Raw genomic sequence first — 16,237 nt, forward strand, 5'->3', positions numbered from 1 at the left:
CATGATCATGTCATTGACAAAATCTCTAGCTGTGTTTTTTCCCCCTGGTCAGGGAATTTCAGTGAGTACTGCAGCCATACTTAAAGGCACAACTGAGCCCTTAGGTATGGCCTGAGCTAAGGTGACAGCTGCTTTAGCTTGGTGGCCAAATGTATTTTTCATGGCTTTTATTCAGAGTTACATGATGGGCAGTGTTTCTGCTCACACACAATAGCTCACCCCTTCTTGCTCCTCTCCACAAGCCCTCTTCAACTGCCAATCCTTAGAAACACTGTCTTTTAACTTAGAGAAATTTCAGGATTAAAAAAAAGTCTATAAAACTTTTCTGCAGTCCAGGAGAGACTGAATATATACAACAGCAACTTCCAGCAAAAGTATCTTAAAGAATAATGATTTAAAAATAAATAAATAAAAATAAGAGGAATTCTAGGAAAATCACACTTCCACAGGAAAGCTTAAAAGAATGTACACATGCAATTCCAGTGTTCCAAACAGCCTTGCTTCTCTTCACAGGCCTTCCCAAGCTTTCTGATCAACATGTAGTCTCTTAGATATATTTGGTTGTTGCTTACATTAATGAAATCCCACTGAAATCTCTGGTATTATTCATTATTTATACTGGTAAACCAGAGATTAGATCTTCCAGATATTCCTGGACACAAACCCAGACAGCACAAACTCTACATCTTCAGTTTTGGTAGTGTTACTGTGTCAAGTCAGACCCAGACATGGCAGATGTGTTGACTTGAGGGTATGAAAGTTTTGTTCTGATTGGTAATCCCACAATTCACCTACTCAGGAACATGCAGAAAAACTGAGGGGGGAAATATACCTAATCCATATTGCTTTTTTTTTTTTTTCCTAAACTCACTTCTCACTCACTTTTTCTTTTGGACAAATTTTAGAAACTGTTAGGCTGGAGTTTCATATCAGAAGAGTTTTCAACAAATAAATCACATTTTTTTCCAAAAGCTCATCTTCAAAGCTGGTGAAGCCTTAAGCATATTTCTGAAGAAGATGTGTGTTTCTAATGTGGAAGGTAGGTTTAGCTCTAGGCTTAATTTCACAGAATAGTCAACAATTTGATATTTTATCCCATAGCCTTTGATAGTGTGCCATGAATCTTTCCCAGTTCTATACTTTGCAGGTCCCTGAGGAACCTAGAGATGTGAATATTGAAACAAGCTGTGGTGAGCCTATACAGAAGATTTCATGTCTTCTACATACCCCACACCAAGGGGTAGCCAAACAGCTGTGGTTGCTAACCAGCTGAGAGCAGTATTTAATTCTCCCACATGTCAGCACTGGCACCTGTTGCCTTGGGACAGACTGTGAGGTGCTCTGGGGCTGATGCTGGTGACAACACAACAGTGGCCACACTCTCTCTTCAAGGGGCAGGTGTCTGGCAACCTGTGAGCAGGGTCAGGCCGTGTCTTGATTTTGGATGAGGTATGAACAGTGAAATAAAATTGCTCCAGATGAATTAACTGGGGCTTGTCAAACACTGTGCGTTTCTTTTATTTATTTACCACCTGGAGCCCCATGACCTCCTTTCAGCCCCTCACCACCACCAGTGGCCCTTCCTCCTGCAGGGCTGCTGCAACCATGCTACCTCCTACCAGCACAGGAGCATAGTTGCCCCTCTCTCCTCAGAGCCCTTGTTTTGTCCCTTTCCTTGCTGATGCTTCAGCTCTCAGATCTCCTTCTCCCTCATGGGCTTGGGATGACACAAGAGGAGACAGCTAGAGTATAAAAAGGGATATTTTGGCCCCAAGCTGACTTTCCAACTTCGTCAAGAGCAAGGCATTGAACCAAGGAGAATATACACCTGCAATCTTGATTTTAGCTGAAGAATAAAAAATAATAGTAATTCCAAATAGTATTTCAAAGTAAAGGGTTAAGACTAAGTTGTCTGGAATTATTCCAAGTGGAAACAAGGGTGTAAAAGGGAATTCCAAAAGGAAATAGGAATAAAATCCAGACCAGGAGCTTCTTTACACAAGATCACCCTACGTCAGGACCAAAAAGTAGCTGGATGGGCAAGATGCAATTTAGAGGCTTTTTCTTTCACTAACTTTGGCTCTAATTTTGTTTTTAAGATTAAACAGGCACCTTCTGATTTTTTTTCAAAACTGAGGAAAGATGTTACAGATTTCATTTTCAGAAAGTGTATCTCACCCCATCTTCTGAACACTGCCACTTTAAGATGACTTAAGTTTGGGAAATGAAATTTGGCAGGGACATCTAAAAGAAGTAAATTTGGACCCTGGAGTATAGACTTCATAGATCCTTTCAAACTCATGTGTTTCCCAGGAAGTCACTTTTTTTTCCCAATAATCCACACCAGGTTCTATGCTACAAAAACTCAGCTTCTTCATGGAAAATTCCCCCCGAGAAAATACAGTGACTCATGAGAAGATAGTATCAAACCAGCAATTTATTGTGTAGCAGACACCCACATCCTGAACTCTCTCTGATCTCTGCTATGTCAGCTCAGTGCTAATCAACACAGAATGCAGGAATCCATGGCTGCATGGGAGAGAAGCAGCAGGCAGGTTAACATACAGGGAAACAAGCAACTGAATATATTTCAGAGCCATTGCTTTTTCTGGGAGGATACCTAGGGCTCCAGGCCCCAGTGTGGAGACAGGTCTTCCTTTACTTAGCCCTCCTCCTCCCAAAATAGTGCCTGTAAGCAGCAGCATAGCCATGGCGATAAGCATAGAGTTCACAGGGGTAATAGTCCTCGCACATCTCCCTCTGATGTTCCCGGGGGGCCTTGCTACGTTCCCTGATTCTGCAAACAGAGAAGAGAAGAGGAGTAAATGCTGTCATCTTCAATATGTGCCCCACAACCCCCCACCAAGATCTCTCTCCAGTCTCATGAGTCACCCAGTTACCAACGTTAGGGTGTACCAGCTTCTGTATTCCGCACACCCCAGGGAGTGATGTGACTAAACGAAGAGCTTTTTGTCCCCTCAGGTAACCTTTTATGTCAGGGCTCAATAGGTTGGTGGTGGGAGGGTTGTGGCCTGTGCCTCGGAGGCAATTGCCAGCTGCTGTCATGCCCTCAGTGCCCTCAGCAGGAAGCTGCTGGTACGGAAGGAAGGGCTCTGCCTCTCCAGCTGTCTCCAGCCTGCTCCTGTCAGCTCTTCTCCAAAGCCACATGTGTAGCAAAGAGCTGAAATGTCTTACAGAGGGGCCATCTGGAACTGCTGAGAGAGGATGCTCGACACCTCTCTAGGAGACAATCTCTTCACCTCGGCTTTTATTTTCACAAGCCCTGCATGAGATAGGAAACTCCCTGTATCTACATTTCATAGATGGGGCAAGGAGGCCTACAGATGGCCCTGTGATTTAGAAAAGGTCATGCAAATTCTGCATGTGATATGAAGGCTGGAACCAGATCTCAAACTGATCTTCCTTTCTGGCAATCCCACACTGATACCCTCTCATTCCGTTGGTGCTTTCTTCAGATGAATTAAGCAGAGTCCCCTCAGCACAGAACACGTCCTCCAATTCAAAGACTCACTCTCTGCTAATCAAATTCTGTGTTCTGCTAGGTTTGGGGAGAACTGGCACCTCAGGCTGAGAGAGGAGCAGACGCTTCAAGGAAGTTGCCATCGCTTCCTCCACTGGTACCAGCCTGTGCCTGGCTAGGAGAGATCTGTCCTGCCTCTCATCCTCAGTACCCTGAGACAGTAACATACCTCTCCTGAGAGATGGCTTGTAGTCTCATATCAGGTTGTATGAAGTCATTGGCTCTTCTCCTGTTGATGAAGGGATCTGAGAAGGCAAGGGATTGTTCAGAGTACATTGATACTTGGACAAGGCCAGATTTTCGCAAAGATCAGCTCCCACCTGTGTGACAGCCTCCTTGTCCACCTTCCCGTGCACAGTGAAACCTAGGACATTTTAATATTCCCTCCTGTCCATCCCAACTGGTTGATGCACAGGCCTCCTTCTCTGGCTTGTGCAGCCTGTGTGGAAGTGTACACACTGCTCTTGCTCTACTGTTACTGAAGCTACCCAAGGAAAAGCTACTGTGAGTTTACTGCCACAGCCCCTCTGACTGAGTGGAGTTTGGCCAAGAAGTAGGTGCCAACCTAGTTAGATCACAGGAGGTCTGGGCACACTGAAAAGAATTTGCACCAATGTGAAACTGCAAGTAAAAAGAGGAAGGGCCTGAATGAGTTTATCTTCCTCCAGCATTAGGTGGTCACTGAGCAAAGGTCTGTGCAACAATTTTGGACTACGGTGCCTGAAGGTCACCTTTATCTTTTTAAGAGACAACATGGTCCTGTTACAGAGTTCAGGGGTCTGTGGATGTCTTTGGCATTGACTCCCACCTGAGCGTTTGTGCTTCTGACTACTTGCTTTGCGAAGTCCTTTTCCAAGATGACCAATTTCTTTTTAATTTTGATCAACCTGTTCTCTCACCTCTGTAGGTCTTTGCTCATTCCAAAGTGAGACTCTCCACTCTGTCATGCCTCCCCTGCATCACTAACTCTCTCTTCCAGAACAAGGAACCTTCTTGCCCACACATCCCATGTGCTTCCTCCAGGGTACTGGGCAGTAGGATTCTCCAGGTCCTTGGTGAAGTACAAATCATGTCACTCGTGGCTGTGGTACCTCTTTCCACACTCAGCCCAGAGATTTTTGGATAATGTGTTTCTCTGGTGTCCCTTCACCTATTTTAGGTGCATGCAGCTGGGATCTAAGCTCATCACTGTTTGTTTTCCTGTTCTCATTATCCTGCTTTGCAAAACACAGTGGTACACACTTGTGCCCAAATGTGTAAAGTCTTTTTTGTGCTCTTTTCCTATTCATCCTCAAACTCTATCACCCAAAATAATAAATTTCCCTGGGCTGAGTGTTTCTCCCTATTTAATTCCCACAGTAAAGTATAAAGAAATGAGCTAGGAGATGTCTGTAGCACACTTTGAATTAAAGAAAATAGGAAAGCAGTCTCTTACTGAGATACTCATGGGATTCCATGCTCTCGTGGGACTCTGGGGAAAGAAAGAGTAAAACATGCAGTAAGACAATATATTCATGGGATACATAGTCTTTCACGCACCAAAGATCCATAGAACACACACAGAACAGAGAAGCCAGGTTTTAAGTTTCCTGTTTAAAAGGAAGAGAAAGGGATAATCAGGATGACCTAGTGTATGTATAAGGCATTGAGGGTATTCAGTAGTGTAAAACAGAGCTACCTAATATCTTATCCAGGCCTTCAAGGCTCATGCTTGGTCTTCCAGTGTGTGATTCTCAAGCATATTGCTTCACCCTCATGTTCCCATCACTACCACGGATATGATGCCTGCTTATCTTCAAAGCCTGGATATGTGCTTAAGTAATGGATTAGCACTGTGAAATGTCTTTGACTCTTGCATTAAACAGCATTCCAATTCCATCTGCATGGAACTATGTGCACGACAAAAAAAAAGGGGCAAATATTACAAAAGGAGAGAAGGTATTCTCTCCATTTACAAGAAGAAGCCACAATTTGGAGTGCAGTAGGCTGGTAATTGAGATAGCCTTAGAAAATAGCCTTTGGGATAGTCACACCCAGAACACCTCCTATGCACCCCTCCATGACTCCCCTTTTTGTATTGTCCTGGTGATCAGCTATGTTCTCCAGCTTCCTACCTACTGCAAGGTAGTCACACATTATAATGACCACAGCAGAAATGATTTAGTCTCTTCCCCCTCCTCTTATATAGTCCAGACAACAGAGGGGCAGAAAGAGTTGCAGTCTGCAGAGTGAGCTGGAACAGCAAGTAAGGGGCTGAAGCATCCCAGCCTGCCAGCTGCGATGGCTGGAGCTGACTGAGCTCTGGAGCAGAGCTAGGAGGGTCTGAAACAAGGGCAGGAAAGCAGGCAAGAGATCAAGCTAAGGGGAAGGAAAAAACAAAGGCAAAGAAAAAGTATCCGAACAGACCCAAAGGTGTCTGCAACTTTGGAGTTATCGCCCCACACAGTAAGAGAGGTCACCTACCATAGCAAGTAGCAGTCATCACCAGGAAAGCCAGAAGTGTAAGGACAATGAGAGTGCGCATTGTGCGAGTGCAGGGGAGAACCTCTCACGCTGTGTCTCTCGCTTTCTTCCCACTGAGGCAGCCGGAGATCCTGGGCTGCCTGCAAAATTAGCACTGGAATGTTTATTATGAAAACAGAGTCAGGGAGGGGGGAACCCATGAAAGAGCCTGGGGAAGGTGATGGCTGGCTGGTACACACTCTTTATGGAGCTGTTACAAAACATCCTCTATTAGCAGACTGAATCGTGTTTTGGGAAAGAGGGGGCATGCCCCCTTCCTCTCTCAGTTCAGGTCTGGGGACCATAACTCAAAGACAAGCATGTCACTAACACTACACGTTCAGAAAAGCTGGCCTCCAGAAGTGGAAGGAATTCAAGTGGCTGCCGAGGGCCCACAGGGAGGGTCCTGTGCTTATCCTAAATGTACATGTTTGCCTTTCTGATTTTTCCTCTGATCTGCCCTCTTTGCCTTTGCCATCTTGTGTCTGGATACACAAAGCCCAGTCTGTTCTGTCAGCTTTGCCAGTGGAGCTATGGAGAATAAGCTCTGGAATGTTTCCTCCCGACTCAGTTCCCCTCCCTCCAGTTGGCCCCCACTGCACTCCAAGCCTGCCAGAGTCAGAGGAGGACTCCAGACTTGCTGTCCCTTCCCATCTCCTGCTTTACTGTTCCAGTACTGATAAGCAGCAACCTATAAGGATCCCTCTGCTGAAGGGATTTTTGCATTGAGACCACAGCAGCACCCAGAACGCTGTCTCTGCAGGTCCTCACTGTGGTACTGCCCCTACACTGCTTTTCCAGCCCAAGGGACAACATGTTGTTGGAAGCAGAGGAAACAACGTTTCTCAGACGTGCTGATTCCCTGGTCCAGCCCTAACAATCCTTGCCCTACTGGGTACTCAAGTAAGATATAAATGCAAAGCTCCTCAGCCAGGATGAGTCTCTCATGCCAGCAGCCTCTGGGAGCACCACCTCACCTGCTAGCACCCAAAAAGCTTGTCTGGGACCAATGTCGTCGTCAGCAGTGATAGACAAAAGGTGGAGGTTTCCTTTTCCCAGCTCTGTGGTATAGTAGGGAGGAATGAAAGAGGAAAGAAGGAGCTGCAGGGATGGGCCTTCCTGCTGAGACTTAGGTAGAGTATGGACATCACTAGGCAAGTGAGGGAGGGAAGGGTGGATACCCAGTGCCTCACCATGGTAGCAGTGTAGTTGAGACTATACAAACTGCCTACGTATGAGCGCAAGGCACAGTACTCATTGCTATGCGTGTCAGGCCGTGGTGACTACGTGTTTTGTCCATGTGCACATGGACTGCTCACCTACCAGTCTGTGGGTCCCCATCCACATGCAGGTGGTGGGATTTCTCACTGACTGGGTGGGTGCAGACTCCTCCAGGCCATTCCCCCAAGACAACACTGTGTTGTCACTCACTTCTGGAGTGGGCAGCTGCTGTCACCTGCAGAGGCTGCTCTGGGAGTTGCACTGCACATGACACAGCAAAGAGCTACAGGGCCAGCCAGCCAGAGCCTAATACTTCCCCAGTGGAGAGTGAAACTTCAGCAGGACAAGACTACTCTGGGCTTTATAGCTTTTCTTTTCAATGCCAAACTCAGTCTTTGCTTATGGCCTGTGATCACTGGGAGAGAAGATGAGCAGGTCCTTCAACTTCAGGCCAATGAGAAAGAGTTGCTTTTCTTCCCTATTATCCCACCCCATGTGGAGAGAGGCTCAGTTCCACACCACCAGTGCCCCCTATATCATCTGTATCCTGGCCATTCAGTGCACAGCCTAAGATGAGAAGGAAAACAAGGTTGTGCTCTAGCAAAAAACAGTTTTGCTGTAGTCACAGGCTCATAGGAAAATTGAGACTCTTCTGCTGTCCTTCTGTGCCCTGCCACTCCGGTATCTTTAAGAGAATTCTCTGCTCTGGGATTGTTTGGATTCCTTGGAATCCAAGGTTTTAGGATTATTGTGTTGAATGTGGATTTTATGGGTTTCCTGAATATCTTGTTCACTCTCGCAGCTCATGGAAGCTGCCAAGAAGGGGAGGTTTAAGGGAGAGGCAGGAGGGGAGATCCCAGAGGGAAAGCTGTGGGGCACAGGGAGGAAGATGCTGGTAGTTCTTTGGAGTGAAGGTGGGGCTGCACAGTGGGAAACTCAGACTTTCTGGCCAAACCCTCTTTACTTACCTATCTTCACTCAGTGCAGAGCCCTCTGTTCCCTGGAAGACCCTGCTCCCAAGTCAGATGACTCACTAATCCCAGAATGCCTGAAGCATCCCCTGCCATCACCACAGCAGAAGTGCCACAAACACCGCTTTAACCCAAATGTTTCATTTTTCGCTGCAGAGGCAATGTATTTTCCAAAGAACATATGAACATGCAGGCTGCACAGTCCTATACCAACACCTCTCCTTTCCCTTGTGAAGTTTTACCTCCTTTCGACTCCCCCTGCAGTCCATGCTTCTGCAGCCCACATCTCCCTTCTGCAGGGTCCACATGCTGCCCCAGAAGTAACACATCACACAGCACAGTGAGCCAAATCCCCCTGCTTTCTAATAGCATCCGCTGGTTAGACTGCAGAAAAAGGAGCTAAGATGAATTGCCTGCAAATGCCAAGGAGATTTCCGCAGTCCCCCAAGTAACAGGGAGATCAAAAAAGCAGCCCTCTGACCTGTCTCCTACTGGAGTGGAGAATCACAATGTTACACACACGACAGCAACAACACTTAACATTTTGCAGCTGTAAAGCACCAGCAAAGCATTAATAATTAGCAGCCGTCCAGGAAAAGCAGGGCGGTCCCTGCATACTCACTGAGCAGTCGCTTCCCTGTCAGCCGGCAGTTCTTGTCTGAGGGGGCAGTTCTCCCAGCGTCCTGTACCCTGGACTGAAGAAGAGGGGCCTTTTATTTATTAGCATTGATTGGTGACTCCTCCCCTCTCCTGTCTCCCGCTCTCGATCCACCCCCAGGCTACCACCTTCTCTGTCAAAAACACCTTCTGCCCACAGCCAGGAAACTAAAAACCTCAAGAAACTGAGCCAAGGGAGAGAAGAAAGCACAAGAGCAGACACCAGGGGATGGAGGGGTCACAGCCACATCCAGGCTGCCTTTCTGTGCCCAGGTCAGGATATGGTGAGCGGGCAGAGGCTCCAAGAACAAGCTCAGTCTCTCCCATTGAAGCCAGACTCCCATCTCCTCGCCCTGTCCTCCCACAGCTATGCTCTGACTCAGAACTGTGCTGCTGGCCAGGGCACCTGCTCTTTGCCACAGTGAGCAGCAGAGGTCGGGAGTCCTCCCGTCTCTCTTCACGCTCCTTTTGTGACTGGCTGGTCCCCCCTCCTAATAGCAGGCTCATATCAGACTGAAAACTCACGAGGACAACGGTCTCTGCTCTTGGAGGCAGTGGTGAAGTCTCCGAGAGTGACAAACCCTACAAGGCCAAGAGCTGGCTTACGCACACCCAAGCTCCCAAGATGCACACTTCCTGCTCACACTGCTGGCTGTTAGACCCACGGAAGTGCTGAACAGCCCAGCTGGACAACTGAGGGCATGTGCTGGCTGGACTTGGTTATTGGGTTCCTGGTTCTGCCCGTACTCACACTGCTCAGGCCAAGAGTGCTCACGTGCCACTCTGGGATGCTGAGCCTGTGCGAGTGCTCCCCCTCTCTCAGCCGAGATCCAGGCCTGGTGCACGCTCAAGTGTATATAGTAGGGATGGTGGCAGGTCCAGAGAAGCCAGCTCTGTGTTTAAGTAACAGAAGGCACAGCCTGAGTGACTGAGCTCAGAAGAGCTGTGATGGAGGGGGTTAGCAACTTCAGAATCAGAGACTCATGAGGTTAAGAAAGAAAACTCATTGCATCCATTCAGTAACCAAGCAGCTAGCAACTGTGGTTTGTCTGGTCCAGGAAAAAGATCAAGCGTGGCCTGACTTAGACCCATGGTTGCAAAATGAAAATAATAGCATAACTGTGGAGTTAGAGTAACAGCAATAGATTGTTTGGGACAGAGGCGGGATCTGCTGCATATTTATAAGACTCCATGTCACCTCACATGTAACATATAAGTGTCTGTGATCTATGCACTTTTGCCTAATCCCCAAAGAAGAGTCCAAGGATGAGATCTCTAGCTCCTGCAGTGACTGATGATTTTAACTGGAGGAATTTCAGATCTAACTGCAGCAACAAGGTAGTCACCATTACATGTGTACTTGTACAAAAAGCCATGGGCCGTCAAATCCTGAGAACAGTAACCTGACATGAATATTTTTGGAGTATGTCATTGCTAGAGACAGCTTATGGAGCTTGAGCAACTGTCCAGATGAAGACCTTGTAACCCCTGATACTGGTTATTATATATTCACTTCAATGCATGAGCCAGCCCATGGAGGAAAGCTCTCCTTGCTCTCTGACATGGCAGAATGTGGGCGAGAGGCCTGTTTTCTCAATTCATTCTTCCCAAGTTTGAGGAGCAGGAATAAAATGTTCCCCCGGTGTACTTGAAGTGCTGGGGACATCGTTATGAGCCACCTTTGAAAAGCAGTGCAAAGAGGAGGACGTTCCTTGTCCCCTCTTCTACCACAATTCAGAGACAACTGAATATTCAGCTCTATGTCATGCAGAACCCTGAAAGAAATGAGGAACCAGAAAAAACAGGTTGGCTTTGTCTACCTAGATGTTGGAAAGGCTTTGGCCACAGTGTCATCTGGGAAATTTTTTGTGAAGTTGGAGAAAATGGGCATTAAAGATAAAATTGTGAGGTGGTAAAGGAACCAGACAAACAGGACAGAAGCTCAAGCAGTGGAAAGGATGAACATTGAGAACTTACCAGTTGAGTTCCTCTTGGGGCTAGCTTTATTGAATACTTCCATTAATGATTGGCTCAAAAATGGAATATTTGTTGGGGAAGTTTGTTGATGACACCAAGCAAGAAAGCACTATCAGTGGAAGGGAGGCCTGGGAGTTCATACAGGTGGAAAAGGATGACCTTGAAAGCTAGAGTAACAGAGACAGGGTAATATGCAGTAGCCCAAATGCAAGGTTTTTCAAAGGGCTTAGGAGCAAGAATTCCTGTTATAAACTAAGAGCGCATCAGCTAGAAGTAACAGGGGAACAGAAAAAAAACAGTTATGAAACCAACAATCAGAAAGATAATCACAGAAGGGTAATTCTGAAATGTCTGCTGAGAATCTGCCAGCAGAGGTGGGGAACTGTTAGTGCCCCTGCATAAGGTACCAGGGAGACCTCAGCAGGAGTCCTCTGTGTGGCCCACATCGCCCATGTTCATGGAAGAGGTATTCTGATGGGAAGTGGTGTAGATGAGGATGGGAAATAGAGATTGTTTTCAAAGAAAAAGAAAAAAGAGCAGCTCACTGAGCTCAGGGAGGAAATATACTTTGCTATTTATGAATGTGTTGGGATAAGCATCGAGAAAGAATTATTTAAGCTAAAGGACAGCACTTGTCCAGGAAACAAGGATCCATGGGTATGGGTTATGACCATGAGCACACTGAGCCTGGAAATGGGACGTTTCCTAACTGTGAGAGCTGTGGAATCTGAAACAGCCCCTGTGAGAGAACTAATTGCCTGTCTGCTCTCCTGGCTGGAAAAGCCTTGTGGACACTGCAGAGAAGAAAAAGCTCGGTGACTCTCACAGGCCATGGTGAGAGGGTCTGTCATTTTGTGAGCAATGGCAAATCCCCCCAGCCCAGTGCCAGGCACGCTGAGTATCCAGCTCATGCCTCCAATGAACCCTTCGGCAGAGTCGCTGAACACAGCAGCAAGGGAATAGCTCCACGGCAGAGTGGGGTTTCCAAAAACCACGTTGTCCAGAGTATCAAGTAGCTGGACTCACTGACCTAGGCAGCCCTTTCCAATCTTATGTTCCTGTGTTTCAGGATATAAGGTATTCAAACACTGCGATGGGCTATGGCTTAAGGAGCAATTTCTCAACATGATAAACAAGTGCTTTTTGGAACAACTAGTTCTACAGCACATGAGAAAACAAGACTTTATTTTTACTCTTTCATTTAGTCCTAAGTAATATCTAGGAACTGATCCAAGAAGCAAGTATAATTGAGCCATTAAATAACAGTATCTGAGTATCCACAATATAATTAAAGTCAACAACCTCATGGAATAAATCATGCTGAAAACTAGCATACTGACACTAAACTTTAGAAAGGGAAATTTTTTTAAACACAGGACTCAAAGTCAAAAGACTACAGAATAAAAATAAATGGAACAAATTTCAGGCATTTAAAGAACTTGCTATACATATCTGAATGTGTGTTAGCTCTGGCAGTGAACTCACTCAGCTATCAGAAGTTAACCCTAAAATTGGTTCAAAAACCAATTGTTCATCCTGGAAAAAACACAGTTTTCAACATTTCAAAACTAGATTTAAAATATGCAGATTAAAATAAATGTTGAGCACATAAACAAGAAAAATCTAGCTTCACAGTCATCAAATAATTTTGTTTCAATATAATATAATATAATATAAATAATTTTGTTTCATTGAAATGATGCATTTCTATTTCAGTGGTTGGGTGGGGGGGAAGAAAGTAATATCATAATGAATAAGTGTTTTGTTCCAAAGACATTTAAACGCTTATCTTTGGAATCTGTTTCCACCTTTCCCTGGAGAAAGAATTTTGCCCCCAACATTACACCTTTGTGGAAAAAGAAAAGCTTCTTGTGGGAAAATATCTATTGGTTCTAATTGAAATTTCTTCTAATAAAGCAAATCTATGCCATGTACAGTCTTAGGAGTATAGTAGAAACCACTGTCTGAAGCTTATGGATACTGTCAGTCTCTTATGGTTGAGGAAGTTTTCCACACCAACTCGCAGATAGTTGCTTTCATGCTTCCTCCAAAACTTTGGGCTAGGGTGCATTGTAGAAACTCCCCTTTTCATCCTATGCAATGACTTTCAATGACTTTCTCCTGCCCATAGGTGTGGGGCACACCTGCACATCCAAGCTGGTGGGTGTCACTTTGGAGTTTGTAATGACTGACTGCTCAATATTCCAGTGCCAAGGAGCGGGACTGAAATTAAGCACCATGAAAAGACTCAGATCTGTCTTCCCTGATCAAGTCCAGAGGATGATTTTAGCTAATTTTTCTTCCAACTCCAGTGTCCTACAGCATTTGGACCTGTCTCCACATTAGCCACTATTGTAAGGAAAGTTCTCCAATTTGTGAGCTGTGGGGTTTTGTTGGTTTATGGGATCGTTGGTTGGTAGACTGGGGTTTTTAAGTCACTGTGTTCTGTTGGTGATGGCAAATCTTTAATCAATTTTAATTCAGAGATTAGTTGCCAGACACAACCTGACAGCTGCGGCCCATGGAGTTGTGATCCTCAAAGTTGTTCCTTGTAATCCATGAAACTTCAAAATGAAGCCCAATGACACAGAAAAACCTCCAGCAGCATTTTGGGTCAGCAGTACAGTTCAATGCCCTCCGTTTCTGCTTGCTGCAAAAGTGAGTGTGGTTGAAGCCTTTGACTCCAACACTCAGTGCTCTCTCTGGGAAATCATTTAGTTACCTTAAAGACTGACTCTCTCTGTTTGGCCAGGACTTCCCAGAACGGCTGTGTTTGGCTGAAACAATGAAAAAAGATTACTGGTAACGGGAAGTTCATGAGCAGAGAAGACTAAAATTTCATTGAAGCTAGACCAAGGTTATTTAATTCACTGAATAAAGCAACAAAGCATTCAGAGCTAACTCTGTGGCTTCCTCTAGCTTCACCCCCACCCACCCACGCATGTCCACATACATTGATCAGCCTATTTCTCTTACTGTCTGGGAAGGAAGGAAGGGACAGGAGATTGTTAATATTATTTCTATGTTGAAAAATTTGGCAGAGGCTCCTGCACAGAGATTAGATAATCCATATAAGTAACTACAATTGCTTGTACTTCAAGTATCCTATGAAAAACTGGGTAAAAAAAAAGTTTGAACTCTGACTGTAAAAACAGAGCATTCTTCTGAGTTGCACTCTTGTGGGAGAGGGGAACAGAAATCTTTCTTCCTTTTCCCCTCCCAACCTTCTCTCCTCACCATGTGAGCACAAAAATGTCCTGACCTGACTCATTCTCTGGGATCAGATGAGATTTATCCACTTTATTTCCTGTCCAGACATGCAGAGTGATAAGAAAGCAGCTGTGATTTCATTCTGCTCATTCATCTGGTAAATAAAAAAAGAACAATACCATCTCTTTTTTAAGCAATGAATTTAGATAGCATCTTAGATCCAGAATCTGCCAGTCCTTGTGGAGTCAAGTTTGGACTGAAACATTTCTGTGCTGGCCATCTCCAATGCAGCTACATTGCCACTGAAATATTCACAAGCATCTCCTTCATGCAATATACATTTCCTTGTTCTGTCTCAGGTTCAGCATTGACTCAGTGCTATGCTACTGTAGATTTTCTCTTTCATAAGTAAACAACATTTTCTGTCTCAGACCAAGCCAAGCCTGGTCTTGGTGTCTCTTTGTTGTCAATATCTGATAGACTTCAAAGCAAGATTATGGAGGGGAGGAGAGGGGAGGGGATGGAAAACACACGAGACCCAACTGATTGTGAAATGCTGTTTGTGGGGAGAAGACATTTCTTGAAGCATGACATATCATTATTCTTATCTTCCTATGCATAACTACAAATGGTACTAATGTTCCTAACATCACAGGCCAGCCAAGTCACTTAACTTGATGACCTTCAATAGTAATTAATTTCACACACTAATTATATGTTCTTTGATGATGTATTTCTTGTTTATTTGTATTCATTTTGTCAACTGTTCATTTTTATGAAGAGATTCCTTATTCTCATAAAGTGGGAAAGAATTTAAAAAGGAGAAGGAAAGACAAAAGATGGATCAGATCGATTTTCATTGCTGTTCAGTTAGCTTTTCCTTCTTCCTACAATGGCACTGGACTCCAGAAGTCAGTACTTTACCGAGGGAAATGTCTTTGTCACTAGTTGTCATAATTTTTTTTTCAAATTGTAGAGATTTGCAAAAGAAATAATAAGATTGGTACAAATGGAGAACAAAGTAGAGTGCTGGGGATGTGGAAACACTGGAAGGAATGGCAGAAGAAGAACTATAAGAAAGGCCTATATTCATGGCACCTAGATTAGCAGGTCTTCAAGGTCCCAGCACATTGACACACAGATCCTCTGGAGACCCAGATTGGGAAAACAAAGCCCGGTCTAAAACAAGGTGCATACTAAAACAAGGGGCAGTGGACACCCAGCTCTAAAAAAAAGAGACACTCAAACTATTAGAGATGATGGTGGGAAGATAAAGAACAAGACTGAACCACAAGACACCTAGATAAGGAGACAAAAGACAGTGAGTCCTAACGACTTCCAGAGGTGGGACAAACGGAGAAACAAAAGACCACAGTCACTGTCTGCTCCTGAAGCAGACAAAAGACACATCTAAAATGAGCATATGGTGGCCAGATTAAGAGAAGCAAAGGCAATGTGATGAGGTCTCCAGAGCCCATGCCCCTTATCCTCTGTGTCATTGCAAGGAAAACAGACAACATGAATAGATGCATCTTGCTGCTTGTGAGTATGTGGCTTAAAATAAAATAACCTTCCACTCCTAAAATGTCTCACATTGAGATTTGTTACTCCAATATTGCAATTTTATTTACTACAAAATGAGAAATGAAAAGGTAACCTGCAGACTTTTTAGGATATCCTCAGCGTGTGATAATCTTCATCCAAAGCCATCTCACATCATTCTACAAATTTGGTAGTGGTCCATGTGGTAGGAGATTTCTCTCAGAGCTCTTTTCACAGAATCACAGAATCGCTGAGGTTGGAAGGGACCTCTGGAGATCATCCAGTCCAACCCTCCTGCTCAAGCAGGGTCACCTAGAGCACATTGCACAGGATTGCATCCAGGTGTGTTTTGAATATCTCCAGAGAAGGAGACTCCACAACCTCTCTGGGCAACCTGTTCCAGTGCTCTGTCACCCTCACAGTGAAAAAGTTTTTCCTCATGTTCAGATGGAAGCGTCTGTGTTTCAGTTTGTGCCCGTTGCCTCGCATCCTGTCGCTCGGCACCACTGAAAAGAGTCTGGTCCCATCCTCTCGAGACCCTCCCTTCAGATACTTGTACACGTTGATAAGATCTCCTCTCAGCCTTCTCTTCTCCAAGCTAAACAGGCCCAGCTCT

At 45.1% G+C, this 16,237-nt stretch overlaps 1 protein-coding gene across 2 annotated transcripts; it reads right to left on the reverse strand.

The window, feature by feature from the left end:
* Nucleotides 1-2,419: 2,419 nt before the first annotated feature.
* Nucleotides 2,420-8,930, reverse strand: MGP (matrix Gla protein). Of its 2 annotated transcripts, none has more exons than XM_013947268.2 (5): nt 8,858-8,930; nt 6,005-6,144; nt 4,977-5,012; nt 3,711-3,786; nt 2,420-2,797 (listed from the first exon to the last, which is right to left on the reverse strand). In XM_013947268.2, the coding sequence occupies exons 2-5, from the start codon at nt 6,063-6,065 to the stop codon at nt 2,659-2,661; spliced, it is 312 nt and encodes a 103-aa protein (XP_013802722.1). In that variant the 5' UTR covers nt 6,066-6,144; nt 8,858-8,930; the 3' UTR covers nt 2,420-2,658. The 2 variants fall into 2 exon arrangements, with proteins under 2 accessions (XP_013802722.1, XP_013802723.1); XM_013947269.2 differs by having other exon boundaries at nt 6,005-6,158; nt 8,858-8,920.
* Between the last annotated feature and the right edge of the window lie 7,307 nt (nt 8,931-16,237).

The sequence above is a fragment of the Apteryx mantelli genome, chromosome 1 (genome assembly GCF_036417845.1).
Source record: "Apteryx mantelli isolate bAptMan1 chromosome 1, bAptMan1.hap1, whole genome shotgun sequence".
NCBI lineage: Eukaryota > Metazoa > Chordata > Aves > Apterygiformes > Apterygidae > Apteryx > Apteryx mantelli.

What these genes read in the sequence shown, in the direction of transcription:
- MGP (XM_013947268.2), bottom strand. Translation starts at nt 6,065, where the DNA reads ATGCGCACTCTCATTGTCCTTACACTTCTGGCTTTCCTGGTGATGACT. An exon ending in GATGACTGCTACTTGCTATG is followed by an intron (nt 5,013 to 6,004) that starts GTAGGTGACCTC and finishes TTCTTTCCCCAG; the next exon opens with AGTCCCACGAGAGCATGGAA. An exon ending in GGAATCCCATGAGTATCTCA is followed by an intron (nt 3,787 to 4,976) that starts GTAAGAGACTGC and finishes TTGCCTTCTCAG; the next exon opens with ATCCCTTCATCAACAGGAGA.